The sequence below is a fragment of the Danio rerio genome, chromosome 4 (assembly GCF_052040795.2).
Source record: "Danio rerio strain M-AB ecotype USA chromosome 4, GRCz13ab, whole genome shotgun sequence".
NCBI classification, from domain to species: domain Eukaryota; kingdom Metazoa; phylum Chordata; class Actinopteri; order Cypriniformes; family Danionidae; genus Danio; species Danio rerio.
In genome coordinates this window covers 55,045,001-55,067,785 of record NC_141024.2, presented here as the reverse complement: position 1 = coordinate 55,067,785, position 22,785 = coordinate 55,045,001, and the positions used below count along the sequence as shown (strand labels likewise).

The following is a 22,785-nucleotide window of genomic DNA, read 5'->3' as shown; positions in this document are numbered from 1 at the left end:
GATAATACACTGTAGACATTTCAGGTTTAAAATTATTATTTATATTATTATCTTTATGATTAGGATTAGTTAAAGAGTTTATGATTTACGAATTATATAATTTTAAAATCAAAATACTTACTATATAACTTTATATACTTATTATATTCTATTATGTTATATTATATGTAATAACAAAATAGTATTTTCCTACCATCATCCTTGGGTTGGCTTCTTTTATATCTTTTCTTTTTAGCAGCAATTTTGACAGCAGGATTCCTGTATAGAGAAAAAGTGTGTTAACTGCAATAAAGGCCTTTTGTGCATGACTTGCAAGCCAGGTAAATACATACGATTCGACTGTAATAAATGATAATCTAATGACACATTCTCTAATGACTGAACCATGTGTTGTGTAGGCTACCATGTGATTGTGCATTATTCAACTGAACAATTGTTTATTACTTTAATTAAATGAAGCCTAGCAAACTAAAAAATTTTTTGTCAAAATGACTGGCACAATTAAAAAAGGGGTCAGTATGCGCACATCCAAGGCAGGTGCTCAACTACTGTTGCTCTTAAATAGTAATTTATTGAGACAATTTTTGGGCCTACATCAGGTCACAAGCAAGCAAGAGAATCTGAGGGCCTGTCCACCTGGTCACTTTATGTGTTTTTTCCGACCGAATAGCTGTTAGATTTCTGAAAACTGATCCATTTATATTCGAACACATTCTGATCTTAAAATCCTGTGCTATATGCACATTTAACTGGATTATACTGACTAAAGTGTCAGCGCATTTAACACACATACAGTATATACACATATATACACATATATATATATATATATATATATATATATATATATATATATATATATATATATATATATATATATATATATATATATATATATATATATGGAGAATATATGCCAAAGCTCAACTGTAGGTCATGAAAACTAAGAAAAAGCCTACAATGAAAGACAATGCAGACTGTTTTGTGAAAGATTAAAGGTAATAATGATGTAAATAATTCTATTCAAGCACAGACAGATCAAGTTGCTTCCTCAAAGTAACATCAGGAGCCATAATGTGTTAGTTGCATATAAAGTACAATGGTTTAGCACCACACAATCTACAGTCTGCATGTTATTCACGATTCATTCATGATTCATACATGATTTACCATTAATAGAGCATTGGGAATTAGGAAACTTATTGTAAAATGTGCACTACTTCTACATTAATCATGCTTATTACTCTTTAATGATTGATCACATACCTGCTATGGTTGATGTTTTAGGATAGTAATGATTGAAAATGATCTTACTGTTGTGTAATGCAATAAAATGTTTGGAAGTTTAGGTGTGTGTTTAAATAGTTTTGACGGATTTGAAATCAATAATCACTCCTTTGTACACTGTGAAAAAAGAACTAATAATAAGATTTGACTTTACTCGAAAGATTTATTAACCACAACTAACAAACCCAGAGAAATTGAGAATCTCTAATCCCTAATGTTATGTCTATAGCTGTATATTTTGACTCAAAAGTCTGTAGTTTATCCTAAACATTTACTCACTGGCCACTTTATTAGATACACCGTACTAGTACCGAGATGGACCCCCTTTTGCCTTCAGACCTGCCTTAATCCTTCATGGCATAGATTCAACAAGGTACTGGAAATATTCCTCAGAGATTTTGGTCCATATTGACATAATAGCATCACACAGTCGCTGCCGATATGACGGCTGCACATCCATGATGCGACTCTTTCGGTCCACCACATTACAAAGGTGCTCTTTTGGATTGAGTCTGGTGACTGTGGAGGCCATTTGAGTACGGCGAACTCATTGCCAAGGCATTTGCATCCACAGAACTGCCACTCACTGGATATTTTCTCTTTTTCAGATCATTCTCTGTAAACCTTAGAGATGGTTATGCATAAAGATCCCAGAAGTTCAGCAGTTTCTGAAATACTTAGACCAGCCAGTCTGGCACCAACAACAATGTCACATTCAAAGTCACTTAAATCAACTTTCTTCCACATTCTGATGCTCAGTTTGAACTGCAGCAGTCCGTGTGTATTGAGTTGCTGCCATGTGGTTGGCTGATTAGAAATTTGTGTTAACGAGCAATTGGACAGGCGTACCTAATAAAGTGGCCAGTGAGTGGATGTATGACAGACAAACACTTGTAGACTTAATATTTGACTGTCATCAGACAACAAAATGATGTTTGCTAAAAAACTTTATGCTAAAATAATACACTTTAAAAACTTGACAAAAAAGGGAAAAAATTGTTTAACTTTAACTTATTTATAAGTTAATCATGTTACAACTACATTTTTAAACTCATTTTAAATAGTTAGTCAGGTTTCAACTAAATATTTTGAGTTCAACAAAGTTCAACTTTGTAACATTTTCAGTCAGTTTGACTGATGTGAGTTGAGATGACTAGAAAAGTTCAATTGATTCAACTAAAAAACTTTCAGGAGGCACAAATGATGACCCATAGATGTTAGAAATGCAATAGATTTAAGAGCCAATGATTTTTGTTGAGTGAACAATTTTATTTTCATTATATTCTATTATTTTACCTAAAGATTTGGAACAAATACCCAAATTGAATGTTCCAAAATACACAAGAATAGGCTCAGAAACAAGCTTTCATATCAGAAAAATCAGCTCCTTGAGATAATCATGTTTTTCACTTTAAATATATGTTAGTCTTAAGTGTTCTACAGACAGCCAAATGCCAGAAGTGCACTTAGGATGTCACTGGCACCCAGACAAAATGGAAATCAGCCATACGTGTTCTTTTGAGTGCCCTTAAGTGTTCAAAACACTGCCAACAGTGATCTTCCCTCTCAAAGGTGATGATGAAGATGAAAAATGCAGCCATGATCACTTTTAAATGAACATGCTGTGATTTCATTTGTCAAAGATAAGGCTATCGTGTGCAATATACCACATGACGAATGCAAGGAGGAGCTGATAAATAACGTAAAGCATAGATAAAAAAAATAAAATATATATATATATATATATATATATATATATATATATATATATATATATATATATATATATATATATATATATATATATAGTCTGTTTGATAGCACAGAAAGAGAAGAGCATGAACAGACATTGACCAAAATAAACATGCAGCAAGTCTAACAGACTACAGGTTATAACTACACAGTTTTTAACTTTTCTATTCAAACTTATATTAATCAAACTGACTAAAATATTAAGTTAAACTTTGAAAAACTGGAAAGAAAATTTAGTTGGAGCATGATTAACTTATTTAAATAAGTTAAAGTAACATAAAAAGTAAAGTAATAAAAAGTGGTCATGATTTTTTGTCAAAAAGGTATTTACAGTGCTCTTATTTCAGCACAAGGTTTTTAGGCAAACGTCATTTTGTTGTCTAATGTGATGACAATCAAATATAAATATATAAGTGCTTGTGTGTCCTAAATATTTGTAATATTTTGAGCTTTTAAATCACAATATACAGCTATAAAAATAAAATTACATAAGATTGCTGCTGATTTTGCAACCAAATGTGAGGTTGATGTAGCAGGAAGACTCGCAGTGGGTTCTCAATGTATGGTAAAGCAAGAAAATTGGAATTTATAAACTTATTTCCTTAGGAATTCCTTAGGAATTTATAAACTTTTTTTTATAATTTATAAACTATAAACACTTATAAGTATAAACACATCCCCCCAGCCAAAAGACAGCTTAAGTAAAATGAGCTGAAGCAACACAATTCTTGATATTTTTTTGGAGATAACTCAATTGTTTTATGTTCAATCTACTTAAATTTGTTTCATTAACTTAGTCTATTTGTGTTGGGATAGCCTGAATAAATTGTGTGGAACCCTGCATTTGGGAATTAGAGATTCTCCATTTATCTGGGTTTGCTAGTTATGGGTTTGAGGAAGCTGTTATTATTAGTTTTATTCTGTAAAGGACTGATACAATTTCTTCCAAATTTCAAATAAAAACATTCTCATTTAGAGCATTTTTAATTTTCATACAATAAAAGTTGGTCAAAACAACAAAAGTTTTTATTTGATGAGCTTAATGTGCCCTAAGCTATTGATTTCTTAACTTTTAATAAACTAAACTTTTATAAACTTGTCTAAAACTTACTTCTACTTACATTTTAAAATGATTTATGCTAAAATGGCAATACATTTATAATAAATTGGGAATAAATTTGATCAGAATTGTGTGGAATGAAAAAAAAACTTATGTTTTAGTCAAACTGAGAATGTTTTTCCATGTCTGTACATCACAGAATTTATAAAATACACTTAACAGTCAACGCAAGACAAAGCCATACACATTTTCTTGGATATTTCTTTACAAAATGTCATATTTTGCAAGAATATTTCAGAGATTTGTAACATAATTTGTGGTAAATCATAGAATTAAAGTATATCCACTGCTTCTTTGCTGAATTTAATTATTCATAATGTCAATAAAAATTGATAGCCAAGAAATAAGAGTATGAAAATAAAGACACTCTGTTGGTTCACCTTGATAATTTCTACCTCATTAAAAATGTATACACAAATTAAGGGACGTATACATTCATATTTATGTATATGTGTAATTTTTATCCTTACAAGTCACAAAAAGTGAGTCATTTTCTTCTTTTAACATTAATAACAACACAGATAGTAGCATGTGTATGAGGCTGCCATCAAATATTGACCCAATACAATACAATTGGCACAATATAGACATCTGATGTACTCCTCCATGCAGGTTTCTTAATAATTTTAGCCTGTAAGCAACCCTGTGCTGCATTTACAAACCACTATAAACACAAAACAGCAAAGGATCCCATTCATTTTAAACTTGCACAAATTAAAACATTTGAAAAATAACAACAGCCCAAAGCCTTCCATATTAAAATTCTTAGAATGCGCCTGGATGACATCATCACCTGACATTCTACTACTTGCTTTTGTCGGTTGTAGTTTTGGCATTTCGAGTTGCAGATTGATCGGTTTACTATTACAGTTTATCAGAAAGTTATCAGAAAACATTTTTCATCATGCAGTTTGATCACAGTCCCTGTGTACTACTCAAGTACACCCCCAACATGCCGGAGAACCATCTTCATCTTTCTGATGAGCCGCATGTTGAGGTTGGAGAGATAGGGAGAAAGGAGAAAAAGAGAAGCTTCTGGAAGTGGCCAGTTCTCCATCGCAAAACTGGAAAATACGACCTTGTCCAGGCTGCGAAGAAATACCAGTATGAGGCTGAGGTATATCAGAAAGTTTCTTGTCAGCCCATTGAAACACCTGTTGGGCCTGAAGAGGTTCCAGAAGTGAGAAAGGTAAAGAAAGGCTTCTGGAAGTGGCCAGTCTTCCGTCGCAAAACTGGAAAATACGACCTGGTCCAGGCCACGAAGAACTACCATGAAGCCATGTTAGAGCAAAAAGTTTCTAGTCAGCCCATTGTAACACCCATTGGGCCTGATGAGGTTCCTGAAGCCAGTAAAGAAGAAAAGGACGTCTGGAAGTCTAGTAGAGGTAAAAATCACACTCACAAGTGATTATGATACAAGTATTGTTTAATGGCCAAATCTCTAATCAAGTAATATTTTTATAACTGGTCTTGTTTATACCATTTTAATGTATTAATATCATTGGCCCATTAACAATTCCTGCTTGATGTCAAACTATTTCATAACCTTAATAAAAGGCAAATCCAGTCATAATTTAACGTTAAAACAGCTATCATAGCAATATTTATCAATATGTGGAAATTTCTGTATTCTCGGAAGCTGTGGAAATTAAAAATGTAAAACAGGATATATGTTCGAACCACTGTTAATGTTTACATCCCTCAAAATGCTCTATAGAAATGTGATATATGAAAATATATGCAAATTACAAATATGACATACAAGTTCATTTTTGGATTTTGCATGTAAAATGTGTCATATATGTTAAATGATTGCAAAAAATGGCAGTTTATATTAGTTTTTTCAACCATTTGCATTATAAATCTGTACATATATGCAAAAATAAGTAGTAAAAAATAAGCAAATATGTAATATGTACAAATATATTAGCTATAATAATATATGTATATGTATATTTGTGGCTACACACACACACACACACAGTACATACAGTATATCAAATTGACATATATCAGATTTCTGTGTGGGATGAAATTAAAATAAGTCTAAATATGTGACTTTACATTCATAGACTAATTAAAAAACATGATAATCTGTATTATATAAAGTGCTATTTACACAACGGTGACTTGATTCGTATTACAGCTTCTGCTTCAGAAGACCATGTCCCTGCTGCTGAGCAGCTAGAGGAGGACGACACAGAAAATGGTAAGATAGGAATTGTTATTAGTATTACAAACGTGAATACAAAATATATATATCTAAAATTGTACATCATACTGACTGCAGTTGTTTATTTTTTAACAGACACGATTTTAAGGCATTATGAAATGGGTGACAAGCTGGGCAAAGGTGGATTCGGCTCTGTCTACAAAGCCACACGCCGCAGGGATGGACTTGAGGTGCTTTCACTAACAAAACATTGCTTTATCATTGCTTTATTCAAAACTTCTACCACATGCTAACTGCTAATTCTTTGCTTTATTGATCAGGTTGCTGTGAAATGTACTGTAAAGTCACCGAAGATGAAGGAACTCACAGTGGTGAGTAGTCCAGATACAATTCAATGTCATGATTTGATTTGATTCTAGATTTGATTTTCTTAGGATGGGACAAAATGGGATTGAAGACGTTATATAGTAAATGAAAACATGTCCTTTTAGTAAGTACGTAAGCAAGTAAAGTGAAGTTTTTTTTCCCTCTCCGCTGTCGCCACTGCCTCGCATGGTTCAGGATTGGTAGAGCTACGCATCGATGAATTTGCTCTTCAGTGTTTGAACTCTCAGTAATGATTAAATCACACTGAACTGAGCTAAACTGAACTGAACTTAAACACTAAAACCTGAACCACACTGTTCCAGTTACTAAGACCATTTATGTGAAGCTGCTTTGACACAATCTACATTGTAAAAGCGCTATACAAATAAAGCTGAATTGAATTGAATTGAATAAAGTAAGGCTTTTGTTTTGCTTTGTGCTTTCCATTTAAAATTAGAGGTAACCACTGTAATTGAATAATGATCTAAACAAAGATGACAGCACTCATGAAGAACGAGCAGCTTACATCTAAACTAGACTTTATCATGTAGAAATTAAAACAGAATTGAAAACAAAATGGTTTTGTGAAACTATTGGCCTACTACATAAAATATCTGAAGAAAAAAAAGTAGATAAGCTAAAGACTCCATTTACAACAGTATTTAGATAAATCCACTTGATTAGATTGTTTCAGAGCCTTATATGTATGTTAATGTCCGATTACAATTGAGTTTTTATTAAAAGACCTTCAGGAAACTGTCTAACTGTCATCATTTCTCTCCTTTAGCCTGGTTATGACAAACCCCTCCCTGCAGAAATTGCCCTGACAATTATGGCCAACAATGGTCCCTACGTCCCCGAGATAATCCAACTCCTAGACTGGGAGGACAATGATGCCCACTACATTATAATCATGGAGCGACCCATACCTTGTATGGACTTGCTTCACTTCTTACGCCACAAGGATGGACCTCTTGATGAGAAGACGGGACGCCATATAATGCGGCAGGCCATTCATGCTGCGAGCGTTTGCTTTGATCGCGGTGTCTTCCATCGGGACATAAAGCTTGAAAACCTCCTGGTGAATCCAGACACTTTGGAGGTAAAGCTAATAGACTTCGGCTGTGGTGCGATTGTAAAGGGTTCCGGCTACAAAGTCTTCTGTGGTAAGTGTTATGAACTTTGTTTCCATAAAAACCACACACTGACGATTCTGTTTAAACATATAAACCATTGGATGATATCTTTTTTTTCTAGGCACAAGAAAATATTTCCCTCCGGAGTATGAATTGCATGGCAGGTACCATGCACAGCCAGCGACTGTTTGGTCTCTAGGGATCGTCCTGTTCGCATTGATGTGTGGGGCTTTACCCACTGTCTCCGACCACTCCTTGATCAGGGACTATCTTTGGTCTAGCCCTGGCCTGTCAATAGGTGAGAGCTTCATCAAAGTGTGAAGAGAGCAGGTCTTATAACTATTTTTGACGTACGAGCGTGTGCAACTATTGTAATTTTTTGGTTCGAGACTTCCAATCTTATTCACTTCCATTAATTTTAAGACATTAAAAACTGCTTGCTATGCTGGTTAATGTTGCACACCAACATTGTCTTATTATATCATTCTACTTTTTATGTACAGTCATGAGCCCACTTGTGTGTAGAGCGAGCAGTTTGACCATTTATTATTCCAAGTCATTTCTCCCATAGGCAACTGAATCGGAAGTACTAACGCACTTTGGCATTGTAGATTAAGATCTATAAACTATTAAACTTAAACACCCCATTCTTCTTTCTGCACAGAATGCTGCCAGATGATCTGCGGTTGTCTACAGCCAAACCCAGATGAGAGACTCGCTCTGCAGGAGATGCATCTCCATAACTGGTTTAAGGTATGAAGCCTAAAGCTAAATGGCTTTCATTTTTGTTGATCATCTTAAGCAGAGGTGTCCAAACCAGAGTCTGCAGGCCAAAGTTAGCCTTTGATAACTTGATTTGCCCTTTGATTTGGCCCACCATCCCATCTAAATAGAGAGTGAGAATGACAACAGAAACACAAACTGAAAGTAAAAGATTCGATTAAATGTTATATTAAATATAAATAGTCACTCAATAAATAGAGGAACACATCAGCGATGCACATCAAGGCAAAAAACAGGTGCAGCTTGACTAGTGTAACTCCATTCTGTTATAAATGGGATTGTTTTTACTGAACGAATAAATACTGCATTAGTTAATATAAATCAATGCTCTCTAGTTTTGTTTAAATGTTAAATAACTTAGGAAATAGCCAATGGCAACTTTATGGTAAGGAGTTTGGTATACTTTGGTCCAACACGCTCATTCAAGACTGGTTTTTAGCCCTCAATAAAAAAAGTTTGGACACAGCTGATCTTAAGTCTTAAAGCATTACTTAACCCCCCAAAAAAGAAAATTCTGTTATTAATTACTCACCCTCATGTCGTTCCAACCCACTGAGACTTTCATCTTCAGAACACTAACTAAGATATCAGGAGAGCTCAACCTTGTTCCTGGAGATCCACCTTCCTGAAGATTTCAGTTGCAACTCATGTCAAACACACCTGCCTGTAATTATCAAGTGCTGTTTAGGCTAATTAATTGCTTCAGGTGTGCTTAATCAGAGTTGGAGCTGAACTCTGTAGGAAGGTAGATCTCCAGGAACAGGGTTGAGCACCTCTGTCTTAGATCAAATCCAGGAGTTCTCTCATCCTTCTTAGACAGGAACAGTCCTGAGGTGTTCAAAGTCCAGAAAAAAGGTTAAATCATTGCATGTGACATTAACTGTAATCATACCAAGGTCCAAGAACATATTTGTGCACCTAAAAAAAAGCTACTGAAGATGAGCATAAGTCTTAGGGGATTGGAATGAGTGATTAAAAACAGGATTTTCATTTATGGGTGAACTAATCCTTTAAACTCTGTCCAAAATGTAATGTATTTAGACAAATAACACTGATTTATGTTTCAGGTCATGGAGTAAGACAGGACAAACAACTCAGCAACCCTAGCACACCTGAGGACTGCTGCATTGGATTGCTCTTTGTATTATATTGTTGCCTTGTCATCTTCTTTAATAGTGCAGGGCAACTTACATATGAGTGCCTTTGTTGATTAATTAATTTGTCATGAATGTTTTGAATGTATTGTCATTATATTATTATTATACACATATGCAAATGCACTATATATGTCATGTGTGTTTCTTATATACTGGTGAATTATTAAAGCATTATAAAATCAACATCATGTCTTGTTTTTATTTATTATGTGACCAGTTACTAATTATACACTGACTTCTTACTTTTGTCTTACAGGTTTCACCATTTTAAGACATTTTAAGACCATTTTGAATGAAATTTTAGACTCATAAAGCGCTAAAGACTAAGGATTTTTTCAAATTACCCAGATGAAAAAGAAATTTATTTGACCTATCAAAATTTTTTTATAATAATAATAATTTAATGATAATAATACATTAATAATAAACAATTAAATTATTTTAGATTTTTTTTCTTAACTAAATGTTTTAAATATTGTGTAAAAACAAGCAAGCTCTACTCGTATCCATACAGCTTTTTCCCCAACATAAACTTCTTTAAAATAATTCTAAAGTGAACAAATGTTTTAAAATATTTAAAAACTATAATAAAGTAAATCTATGGACAACAATCTGTCCAGGTCAGTGTCCTCAGCAGTACATGGAGAAACAAATGTCATTGTAAGGAAAATAATTAAACCATTATGATAAATAGAGTTAAACATTACCTTTTTAAATAAAAAAGTTAACAGTTTCATAGAGATGGATTGTTGGTGATTGTATGGGGGTTTGGACAGATTGGATAGCAATACATGAACAAAAGAAAATTAAAACCTGTTTAAAAAGATTTAAGACCAACAACACAGTATCACAGTAAATCTAGAGCTTTTTAAGGCCTAAGATTTGGATTTTGAGATTTAAGACTTTTTAAGACCCCACAGAAACCCTCTACATAACAGTATTACATAAATGATTTGTCTTTCGGTAATTTCCAAGGAAACATTTAAAATATATATATTTAGGCTATCTTGAGCCAAAACACTCCAGTCTCCAGATTTCTTACCATTATGCAACCAGACATATTTCGCATATCTGTTTAATCCAACACCAAACAAGTATATTGCTCTTTAAAAAACAAAACAAAACGGTTAAGATACAATATAAAATTAAGATTATTTTTTCCTGCATGAACAATAACTTTCTAAAAAAAATCTTTAACACTCCTAAGTAGATTATAACACTTATAATCTCCAGATAAAGAAAAAGCTATCGTGTGCGATATACCACATGACGAATGTTAGGAGGAGCTGATTTATAACGTAAAGCATAGATTATATATATATGAGTCTGTTTGATAGTACAGAAAGAGAAGAGCATTAACAGACATTGACCTAAATAAACATGCAGCAAGTCTAACAGACTACAGGTTATAACTACACTGTTTTTAACTTTTCTATTCAAACTTATATTATTCAAACTGACAAAAATATTAGGTTAAACTTTGAAAAATGGAAAAAAAATGTAGTTGGAACATGATTAACCTATTTAAATAAGTTAAAGTAACATAAAAAAGATGTAGTCATGATTTTTGTCAAATAAGCTTTTAAAGTGCTCTTTTTTCAGCATAAGTTTTTCAGGCAAACGTCATTTTACATTTACATTTAGTCATTTAGCAGACGCTTTTATCCAAAGCGACTTACAAATGAGGACAAGGAAGCAATTTACAAAACTATAAGAGCAACAATGAATAAGTGCTATAGGCAAGTTTCAGGTCTGTAAAGTCTAAGAAGGAAAGTATTAGTATTTTTATTTATTTTTTTTTGGGTACAGTTAGTGTGATATCCAGAGAGGCAATTGCAGATTAGGAAGTGAAGTGGAGACTAAATAGTTGAGTTTTTAGTCGTTTCTTAAAAATAGCGAGTGACTCTGCTGTTCTGATGCAGTTAGGGAGTTCATTCCACCAACTGGGCAGATTAAGCGTGAGCGTTCACGAAAGTGATTTCTTCCCTCTTTGGGATGGAATCACGAGGCGACGTTCATTCACAGAACGCAAGTTTCTGGAGGGCACATAGATATGCAGAAGTGAGAGCAGATAAGAAGGAGCAAGGCCAGAAGTCACTTTGTAGGCAAACATTAGAGCTTTGAATTTGATGCGAGCAGCAACTGGCAGCCAGTGCAAACGGACTAGCAGCAGAGTGACATGTGCTCGTTTAGGTTCATTGAAGACCACTCGTGCTGCTGCGTTCTGGAGCAGCTGAAGAGGCTTGATAGAGTTAGCTGGAAGCCCAGCTAGTAGAGAGTTGCAGTAATCCAGTTTGGAGAGAACAAGAGTTTGAACAAGGAGTTGAGCTGCATGTTCAGATAAGAAGGGTCGGATCTTTCTGATGTTATAGAGTGCGAATCTGCACGATCGAGGCCAAGTAGGTGGAAGAAAGTATTTAAAGGAGGCAACAGTTATCATTAATGTGGAAGATGTACAGGAAGTGAGAGCAGAAGATATTATTAAAGCGGTGATTGAAAAGTGTGGACATGGAAAAATTCTGGCTTTAAGACCAAGACAAGGGAAGGAGTACGAACTAACAATGGAAACAGAAGAATTATGTGAACAATTGACTGACAAACTGATGATAAATGGGGTGAACTGTGAAATTAAAAAGCTTCATAATAGGGATTTTGTTGTTTCCTTCATGCACCTGCCGGTCTATCTTGAAGATAAGGAAATTCTGGAAAAATTAGATACTTGGGGAGTTTGTCCCATATCTAAAATTAAACGAAGGTTTTATCCGGGTACCGACATAGAAGACGGAACAAGGTTCCTTAAAGTGAGGTTCCCTAAAGAGGTGGCATCCTTGCCATACAGCACAAAAATAGAGACAGCAGAAGGAACGCAGTACTTCAGGGTGATGCACAGCCATCAGGTGAAGACCTGTAGGCTGTGCATGAGCCCGGAACACATGCTGAAAGACTGTCCAGAATTCAAGTGCTACAAATGTGAGGAAAGGGGGCATTTTGCAAGAGACTGTATCACTGTCAGGTGCCCGGAATGTAAAAATTTTTTAAACAAGTGTGAATGCTGGATGGAAGGAGAGGAAGGAGGAGGAGAAGATCAGGACCGGCAGGTGCATGAAGAAAACAACAAAAGGGAAGAAGATAATGAAGCAATAGAAAGGACAATGGAGGAGGAAATGAATAACAATGAAAAAAAGGAAGGAGAAAACGAAAATGAAGAGAATGAAGTACAGTTATCAGGACAAGATGGACAGTGGTCACAAATGGAAATATCAGACAGTTTTAAAACTTTTTTAAGCACGGTGGAAAAAGAGGAACTAAGAAAGACTGGTCAAGCTGAAGGAATGGCAAATGATGAAGAAACAAGGATGGAAAATGTGGATAAGAACAAAGTGGAAAGAGGATTTTTAAGAAGAAGAACTTTTAAGGTAAAACCAAACTTGGACATGGCAAAGAAAAAAGTTTTAACAAAGAACAGAGCTAAATATGTAAATAGGTATGAAGTGTTAAGGGGACTGGAAGAAGATGAAGAAAAATGATGTTTTTAAAATATTTTATCTATTTTAAAATGCTTTTAATCTTTGTCTCTTTTAACGGAAGGAGTTGTTGGTTGAGAGCGTTGGAAGGAGATGAAGGACAATGAGGATGTGTAGGTTTTTAATTTCATTTTTATTTATTTTAATGGTTTTAAACTGTGTGTCTTTTAATGCAAGGGGACTGATGGGAAAAGATAAATTTGAGAAAATAAGAGAGAAATGTAAAAACAAGGAAGTGATAGGTTTACAGGAAACAAACTGGAAAGAACATGCAATGAATGATTTTAAAAAGTTGTGGCAAGGGGATATAATATATAATAATGGTGATGGTAAATCTGGAAGAGGTGTTGCTTTTTTAATAAGGAAAGATGTTTTAAACTTTAAAAGAATTGTGTATAGGGATAATTATGGAAAATGTTTAGTAATAGAGGTGAACTATGAAGGACATGAATTAATAATAGCAAATATACATGCACCAACAGAAGATAAAGACAAAAAAGAATATTTTGAGGTTTTAAATAAAGTATTAAAAGGTTTTAAAGAAATAATAATGATGGGAGATTTTAATACTGTTTTTAGAAAACAAGATATGGCTGATGGAATGGTTTTTAAATCGGATATAGGAAGAAAGCAACTAAATGAGTTAATAAAGGAAAATAGTTTAATAGATATATGGAGGGAAAGGAATAGAGAAAAAAGAGAGTTTTCAAGGAGACAAATAGTGGGGAATTTTATATGTCAAACGAGAATAGATTTTATTTTATGTACTAGAAATATTGAAAATTTTATAGAAAACATACAGTATGAAGAGAACAGTTTTAGTGATCATAAGCTCTTGCATTTTAAAGTGAATATAGAAAACATACAAAAAGGACCAGGGACTTGGATTTTAAACACAACCATTTTAAAAAATCAAGATTATGTTCAAAAAGTCAAAGAAATAATAGAGAATGAAAAAGAAAATAGAATGTATGATGAAGATAAAAGGATATGGTGGGAAAACACAAAATATCAAATCAGGAAATACACAATCAAATATTGCGCAGTACTACAAAGATGTAAAAAGTATACAGAAAAAGAAGTTAAAAGATCCTTAGAAAAAGAATTAAACAAGGAAAATAAAGATATTGAAAAAATCAAAGAAATAGAGCAAAAATTACGAGATTTAGAAGAAGACAAATATAAGGGGGCAATGTTGAGGAGCAGATCTAAATACACAGTAGAAGGGGAAAAATGCACGAAATTCTTTTTTGATTTAGAGAAGCAAAGAGGTAAAGCAGGAATACTAAAGGAAATTAAAGGGAGGAATGGAAAAATTGCGAAAGGAAACATAGAAATACTAGAAGAAATCAAGCATTTTTATGAAGATCTATTTAAAGCAAAAGGTATTGATGAAGAAAAAGAAAGGAAGATTCTAAATTATATAAAAGTAAAACTAGAAAAACATGACAACAAAGAATGTGACAGAGAAATAGAAGAAGAAGAGATTGAAATTGCAATAAATCAACTAAATAAAAAGAAAAGTCCAGGTATAGATGGAATAGGAAATGAATTTTATATTGTTTTTAAAGATATTTTAAAAGGAATACTTAAAGAAGTTTTTAAAGACATTTTTAAATGTAAAGAGATGAATGAAAGAATGGGGATGGGATTAATGAAGTTAATATATAAAAGAAAAGGAGCAAAAACTGAATTACAAAATTATAGACCAATAACAATGTTGAATACAGATTTAAAGATTTTAGCAAAAGTTTTAGCGAATAGATTAAAGGAAGTAATGTCTAAATTAATTAAATCAAACCAAGCATATGCAATAAAAGGGAGAGATATAGCAGATGTAACAATGAGTATTAAAAGCACAATAGATTATTTGCAAGAAAAGAAGATGAATGGTTTTTTAATTAGTGTAGATTTTGAAAAGGCTTTTGACAGAGTAGAACATACTTATTTATTTGATGTACTCAAAACATTTGGATTTGGAGAGAATTTTATTAATTGGATTAAAATTTTATATAAAGGGGCTTTTACAAAAGTAAAATGTAATGGTTTTTTAACAGATTGTTTTAAAATTACAAGATCAATTAGACAAGGATGTCCTCTTTCAGCACTATTATATTCCCTAATCGCAGAACCATTAGGGTTAGCAATAAAACAAGAAACTAAAATTAAAGGAATAAAAATAGAAGAAGAGGAGGATGAAGGAAAAATATACCAGTATGCTGATGATACAACAATAATAGTGAAGGAGAAAAAGAGTGTAAAAGAAGCCATGAAAAAAGTACAGGAGTTTTGTAAGGGAACAGGAAGCAAAATAAATGAAAATAAAACACAATATATGAGGTTTGGTAAAGCAGATATTTTAACAGATTGTTTCCAATTTAGAGAAGTAGAAGAACTGAAAATTTTAGGAATTTTAATTGGTAAAAATGAAAGAAAAGCAACAGAAAAGATGTGGGATGATCTAATAAGAGGAATAGAATCAAGATTAAATTTCTGGAGGATGAGAGAACTTTGCTTAAAGGGGAAAGCCTTAATATTAAATGTTTTAATGACATCAAAGCTATGGTATAAATTATATGTAACAGAAATGCCATGTTGGATAGAAGCGAGATTGAAAAAGTGTGTTCAAGATTTTTTATGGGAGGGGAAACCCCCAAGAATTGCGTACAATACAATAATAGGAGCAACAGAAGAAGGAGGGATAGGATTGATGGATATTAAACAAAGGAAGAATTGTCTTAGAGTGAAAATAGTTAAAAAGCTTTTACAAGAGGAGAACTCAACAGAATGGAAAAAGGTTATGAAATATTTTTTAAACAAAGTTGGCAATTTTAACTTAGGAGAAGACATTCTTTGGTTAAAAACTAAAAACTGGATGACGGAAAAGTTACCAGGGTTTTATCAAGAAATTTTAAGTGCATGGGGGAAATTTTTAGACGGAGTATTTTACCAAGTAAAGGGAAGAGAAAACTTATTAAATCAACCTTTGTTTTTAAATAAAAGTATTTTAAAAGAAGGGAAGGAACTATTTTTTAAAAAATGGATGGATGTGGGGATTTTAAGAATAAGGGATGTTCTTTATGAATTCAAAAAGGGATTTTTAACTAAGCAATATATAGTAGACTTAATGGAAGAAGCTAAAGAGGAATACAGTGTAAAGGAAATAGAAAATAAACTTGAAACGGTCAAAGGTGCCATACCAAAAGAATGGATTACAAGAATAGAAAATATGGAAGAATGTGGGAATGAAAAAGTCATACATGTCTATTTAAAAGGAAAGCTTTGTAATTTTAAAGATTGTTTACTGAAAGACTTTTATGTTTATTTTAGAGATAGTGTATTTCAAGAACCAATAGCAAATAACTTTTGGGTACAAAGATTGAATAGTGTGAAAAAGGAAAATATATGGAAAAACATGAGAGGAAAAATAATAGAAACAAGATTGGAATGTTTTGAATATTTTATAAGACACAAGGCAATTTTTACTGAGTGCATTTTAACAAAGATACATATAGAACAAAATGCAACATGTAAGGTTTGTTTTCAAGAAGATGAAGGAATTTTACACCTGTTTTTATACTGTAAAGAATTAGAATGTTTTTACAAGAAATGCCAAAAAATGCTAAAAGATTTATTGAAAGATTGGGATGAAGAACAATTGGAATGGAATACTCTGGTGATGTTCGGATGGAATATGCAAAACAAAAACAAAAAGTTTGTAAATCTTCTTATAATGATGATTAAAAAATGTGTGTGGGAAAGAAGAAATGTAGCAAAACAGGAAAAAGTTGTTTTAAATGTGTGAAATGTACTAAAACGAAAAATGGAAAGATACATAGAAAGACTGTACTGCTATTTTAAAGGAGAAGATATGTTACCAAGCTTTTATGATGTGTTTAATGATGAAGTGTATAATGTTTTAAATGGTTTAAAGTGGAAAATGCCCAAAGAGGATGTTATGTTATGAAGAATGTTGATTTTAATGTAATTGTTTTGTGAAATTTCTTGAAGTATTTAAATGTTAATGTAATGTGATTAAATTTTAATAAAAAATAAAAAAAATGCCCGATCTCATCTGAACTCATCTGGAAGTAAAGCAGGGTCGGGCCTGGTTAGTACTTGGATGGGAGACCGCCTGGGAATACCAGGTGCTGTAAGCTTTTCGAAGTCCTTCATTTGGCAGCTGATAGACTTCCCCGTGTCACAGCTTCGCTGCCATTATTTTTTTCTCGCCTTCAAGGGCATTGTTTCTGTCGATGCTGTGTCGATGCCAGCTGAGCTGCGTCCTTCCCTGGTGCTGCGCCTGTTTTAAATAGCCAACTCTTGACAGCCTCTTTCGCTTACGGCCATACCACCCTGGAAATGCCCGATCTCATCTGAACTCGGAAGTAAAGCAGGGTCGGGCCTGGTTAGTACTTGGATGGGAGACCGCCTGGGAATACCAGGTGCTGTAAGCTTTTCAAAGTCCTTCATTTGGCAGCTGATAGACTTCCCCGTGTCACAGCTTCGCTGCCATTATTTTTCTCGCCTTCAAGGGCATTGTTTCTGTCGATGCTGTGTCGATGCCAGCTGAGCTGCGTCCTTCCCTGGTGCTGCGCCTGTTTTAAATAGCCAACTCTTGACAGCCTCTTTCGCTTACGGCCACACCACCCTGTGCATGTGTGATAGTGGTACATTCCAGGAAGTGTTTGGCTGCAGTTGGTGAGAGAGGCTCACCAGATTTTCTTTGTTTATTTTTGTTTTTGTCTTAAATACATTTTTGTTAAACTTTTTTTTGTTTGTTTAGTTTGTCCTCCCAGCAGCGTGAGCTGTTCGGGAGGAGTGTTTTTTATTTATTTATTTTTTTTTGCAATGGACGGATCTACGGTGACAGACCTGGCAATGGCGGACGGAGTTGAGAAGGCAAATGACAATGGACTGGACAGACGACAACAAGAAACAAACCAATCGGAGAAGGAAGCAAGGAAAAGGATTTATCTAAAAGAAGCAACTGTAACAGTGGACATAGGACAAGCAACAGAGGTGAGAGCAATAGATGTAATTAAAGCAGAGACGGAGAGGATTGGGGATGGAAAGATTTTGGCCGTAAGACCAAAACACAACAAGGAATATGAAGTAACACTTGAAAGAGAGGAAGATGCTGATGAGTTAATGGACGAATTGACTATTAAAGGGATAAACTGTGCAGTTAAGAGGCTACAAAACCGTGATTATGTTGTCTCCTTCATGCATCTGCCTGTCTATGTTGCTGATAAAGATATTTTAGACAAATTGGATCATTGGGGAGTTTGTCCCATTTCAAAAATTAAAAGAAGGTTTTATCCGGGCACAAATATTGAAGATGGGACGAGGTTTGTGAAAACCAGATTCCCCAAAGAACTGGCGTCCCTCCCGTACAGCACAAGAATAGAGACAGCAGAGGGTCCACAATACTTTAGGGTGATGCACAGTCATTAGGTGAAAACATGCAGGCTGTGCTTGAGCCCAGATCATGTGGTAAAAGACTGTCCTGATTTTAGGTGCTATAAGTGCGAGGAAAGGGGGCACTTTGCAAAGTTTTGCACTGCTGTAAAGTGCCCGGATTGTAATAAGGTTTTGAATAAATGTGAATGTTGGATTGGGGAAGAGGAGGAGGAGGTAGAGCAGCAGGTGGGCAGGCAGATGTATGAAGGAGACAATATCCAGTCGGAGGACAAAACAACAACACAAGAAAAAAGTACAGAATCTGAAAGTGAAAAACTACAAGAGAATGAGACTAATGGAATAGACAGAGTCACGGAACAGGAAGGGACAACATGGACACAAATGGATATGACTGACAGTTTAAAGAGTGTTTTGGAAGCAGCAGAATTGAGCGATTCGAATAATAAAGACTTGAATCAAGGACAACAGGAAGACACATTTTGGACACAAATGGACATCACAGACAGTTTTCAAAAGGCATTGGACACAGAGGAGACAAAAGGCCAAAGTAATGACGAGCAAGCCGATTTAGAGGGACATTTACAAAAGGATGGAAACAAAGAGACACAGGGGAAATCAGCAAAAAGAAGAAGATCGTTAAAGATAAACCTAATTTAGAGACTGTAAGAAAAAAACTGCTAAAAGATGAAGAAATTGAATGCGCAAATAAGTATGAGTTGCTAAAGGGCTTGGAAGACATGGACTGAGATGATGTTTTTTATGAATGTTTTTATGTCTTTTATGAATGTTTTTATATTTTTTATGGTTTTAGGAATTGTGTCTTTTAATGCAAGAGGGCTTTTAGACATCAGGAAATTTGAAAAAGTGAAAGAAATGTGTAAACGAGAAGATGTGATTTTACTTCAAGAGACAAACTGGAGGGAAGAATGCATGAAGGAAATAAGAAAAAGGTGGAGTGGGGAAATGTTATACAATAATGGGGATGGGAGGCTAGGGAGAGGAGTTGCAATTTTATTAAAAGAAAACAGTGGGGTTTTATGTAAAACAATCTATAATGACAAAGAGGGAAAGTGTATGATATGTGAAATGGAGTATGTAAAGAAAAAAAGTAATTATGGTGAATGTTCACGCCCCAACAGAGGAGAACAAAAAGAAAGAGTATTATAATGTACTTAGAGATTATTTAAAGAAACACGAAAGAGTTATTATCATGGGTGATTTTAACACTGTTTTTAGTAAATTAGAAATGGCTGAGGGAATGGTTTTTAAAACGGATAAGGGGAGAAAAGAACTAAAAATATTGATGGAGGAAATGAATTTAATTGATGTGTGGAGAGAAAGGAATGAACAGACAAAAGAGTACTCAAGAAGACAGATAGTGGGGAATTTTTGTTGTCAAACAAGAATTGATTTTATTTTATGCACAAGAAATGTTGAAGGGTTTATAAACAAGATTAAATATGAAGAAACAAGTCTGAGTGACCATAAGCCACTTTTTATGAAGCTAGACTGGAGTAATGTGAAAAGAGGGCCAGGGGTATGGGTTTTAAACACAGCGGTTTTAAAGAATGAAGACTATGTTTTAAGTGTAAAGGAAATTATTCAAAAGGAAAAAGGGAATGAAATCTATAATGAGGACAAAAGAATGTGGTGGGAGAATGTGAAGTATTTAGTTAAAAAGTTTACGATAAAATATTGTAGACAATTACAAAATTGTAAAAAATATAAGGAAAAGGAGCTGAAAGAAAAACTAGAAAACGAATTGAAAAATGAGAATGGAAAAAATATACAAAAGATTAAAGAACTGCAAGGAAGATTAAATGAAATGGAGGAGGAGAAATTTGAAGGTGCAAGATTAAGAAGTAAAGCAAAATTTACAGTAGAGGGGGAAAAGTGCACTAAATTTTTCTTTGATCTAGAGAAGAGAAGAGGGAAGTCAGAAATGATTAGAGAAATAAGGAGCAAAAATGGGAACGTAGTAGAACAACATGAGGAGATTTTGGAAGAAATAAGATCATATTATGAGAAATTGTTTTGCACAGAGGGAATAAAAGAAAAAGAAAAAGGGGAATTACTAAATCTAATAAAATCAAGAGTAGAAGAAGGGGAAAAAAGAGAATGTGACGAGGAGATAAGAGAAGAAGAAATAAAAAGAGCAATTAGTGGATTAAACAAAAAGAAAAGTCCAGGAATAGATGGGTTGGGAAGTGAATTTTATATTGTTTTTAAAGATATTTTATCTAGTATTTTAAAGGAAGTATATGATGAGATTTTTGAGAATGGTGAGATAAATAAAAGAATGGGGATGGGCTTAATGAAGGTGATATACAAAGGAAAGGGGGATAAAGTAGATTTAAAAAACTATAGACCTATAACAATGCTTAATACTGATTTGAAGATTTTAGCCAAAGTTTTGGCTAATAGACTAAAAGAAGTGATGCCAAGCATAATAAAAACAAACCAAGCATATAGTATAAAAGGACGAGACATTGCGGATACAACTATGAGTATTAAAGACACAATTAGATATATAAATGATAAGCAGAAAGATGGTTTTTTAATTAGTCTGGACTTCGAGAAAGCTTTTGATAGGGTGGAGCATGACTTTTTATTTGGAGTGTTAAAGAGTTTTGGTTTTGGGGAAAATTTTATAAAGTGGGTTCAGATTTTATATAGAGGAGCGGTAACAAGGATAAAATGCAATGGGTTTTTAACAGACTGTTTTAAGATAAGAAGGTCAATCAGACAGGGTTGTCCGTTATCTGCACTTTTATATGCTTTAGTTGCAGAACCACTGGGATTAGCTGTGAAGCACGAGGACAGAATAAAAGGAATAGAGGTAGAGGGGGGAGTGAATAAAATATTTCAATATGCTGACGATACCACATTAATACTACAAGATCTGGCAAGTGTAAAGCAAGCAATGGAAACAGTACAGCATTTTTGCAAGGGGTCAGGGGCTAAAATAAATGAAAATAAAACAGGGTATTTGAGATTTGGGAGAACTGAGGCTTTATCTGGACATTTTACTTTTAAGGAAATGGATGAAATAAAAATTTTAGGCATTGTAATTGGGAGGGATGAAAAGAAAGCAGAAGTAACCATGTGGGAGGAAATTTTAGGAGGGATTGAACGGAGGCTGAGGTTTTGGAAATTAATGTCTTTAACTTTGAAGGGGAGGGTTTTAATTTTGAGTGTTTTAATGGTTTCTAAATTATGGAATATTTTATATGTGTCATCAATGCCACTGTGGATGGAAAAAAGGCTGAAACAATGTTTTTTAGATTTTTTATGGGAAGGGAAACCTCCAAGAATAGCATATGCAACGTTAATTGGAGAAGTAGGCAAAGGGGGTCTAGGTTTAATAGACGTGGAGCAAAGAAAAAACAGTTTAAGAGTAAAAATGGTAAGGAAATATTTGGATGAAGACAATAAGGCAGCATGGAAAAGAACAATGGAATATTTTTTAAGTAAAAGTGGCAATTTTAATATGGGAGATAATATTTTATACATGAGGATGAAAAAATTCATGACAGAGGGTCTACCAGATTTTTATAAAGAATTGATTGGAGCATGGGGAAAATTTTTAACTTGTGTACATTTTAACATACAAGGACGCGAGAACATTTTAAATCAGCCTTTATTCTTAAACAGTGGCATTCTTAATCAAGAGAAAGTGGTGTTTTTTAGGAAATGGTGGGAGGTGGGAATAACAAGAGTAAGGGATGTTTTATATGAATTTAAGGAAGGATTTTTACCAGTACAGTATGTTATTGACGTAATGGATGAAGCGAAGGAGGATTTTAACAGACAAGACTTAATAAAGGAATACGACATAATCAAAAATGCCATACCTGCAGAATGGTTAACAAGAATAGAAAATATGGAAGAAAATAAACAAAGTAAAGATGTGATTGTAAGATTTGGAGAGAAATGGTGGAACTTGAAAGATAGTACTGTGAAAATGATTTATGGGTTTTTTAGAGATGGGGTTTTTAAGAAACCGCGTGCAAATGAGAACTGGATACGGATGTTTAAAGATGTAAATGAAGACAACATATGG

At 33.8% G+C, this 22,785-nt stretch overlaps 2 protein-coding genes and 1 non-coding gene across 4 annotated transcripts in view; 2 read left to right on the top strand and 1 right to left on the bottom strand.

Annotated features, from left to right (window-relative positions):
- The window catches only part of LOC147844946 (NACHT, LRR and PYD domains-containing protein 3-like), a 42,592-nt gene extending 42,132 nt beyond the window's left edge, over positions 1 to 460 (bottom strand). Inside the window, exon 1 of the mRNA XM_087248369.2 lies at positions 194 to 460. The gene's annotated coding sequence lies outside the window, so the exon portion shown is untranslated. The remainder of the gene's footprint in view (positions 1 to 193) is intronic.
- A 2,933-nt stretch (positions 461 to 3,393) lies between these two features.
- On the top strand, positions 3,394 to 9,957 carry si:rp71-1l17.1. 2 transcript variants are annotated; one of them, XM_087245747.2, is made up of 8 exons: positions 3,394 to 5,544; positions 6,306 to 6,368; positions 6,468 to 6,562; positions 6,653 to 6,703; positions 7,486 to 7,864; positions 7,956 to 8,132; positions 8,499 to 8,587; positions 9,685 to 9,957. In XM_087245747.2, the coding sequence occupies exons 1-8, from the start codon at positions 5,064 to 5,066 to the stop codon at positions 9,694 to 9,696; spliced, it is 1,347 nt and encodes a 448-aa protein (XP_087101873.1). In that variant the 5' UTR covers positions 3,394 to 5,063; the 3' UTR covers positions 9,697 to 9,957. The 2 variants fall into 2 exon arrangements, with proteins under 2 accessions (XP_087101873.1, NP_001410276.1); NM_001423347.1 differs by lacking the exons at positions 3,394 to 5,544; positions 6,306 to 6,368.
- Positions 9,958 to 17,636: 7,679 nt separating this feature from the next.
- LOC137494282 (5S ribosomal RNA) lies at positions 17,637 to 17,755 on the top strand. The gene has a single exon (XR_015486287.1). It is a non-coding gene; the product is annotated as a 5S ribosomal RNA (ribosomal RNA).
- Positions 17,756 to 22,785: the final 5,030 nt, after the last annotated feature.

Coding starts and splice junctions, on each gene's coding strand:
- si:rp71-1l17.1 (XM_087245747.2), top strand. CDS start 5,064: ATGCAGTTTGATCACAGTCCCTGTGTACTACTCAAGTACACCCCCAAC. Junction 6,704..7,485: donor AGATGAAGGAACTCACAGTG/GTGAGTAGTCCA, acceptor TCTCTCCTTTAG/CCTGGTTATGACAAACCCCT. Junction 7,865..7,955: donor CGGCTACAAAGTCTTCTGTG/GTAAGTGTTATG, acceptor TTTTTTTTCTAG/GCACAAGAAAATATTTCCCT.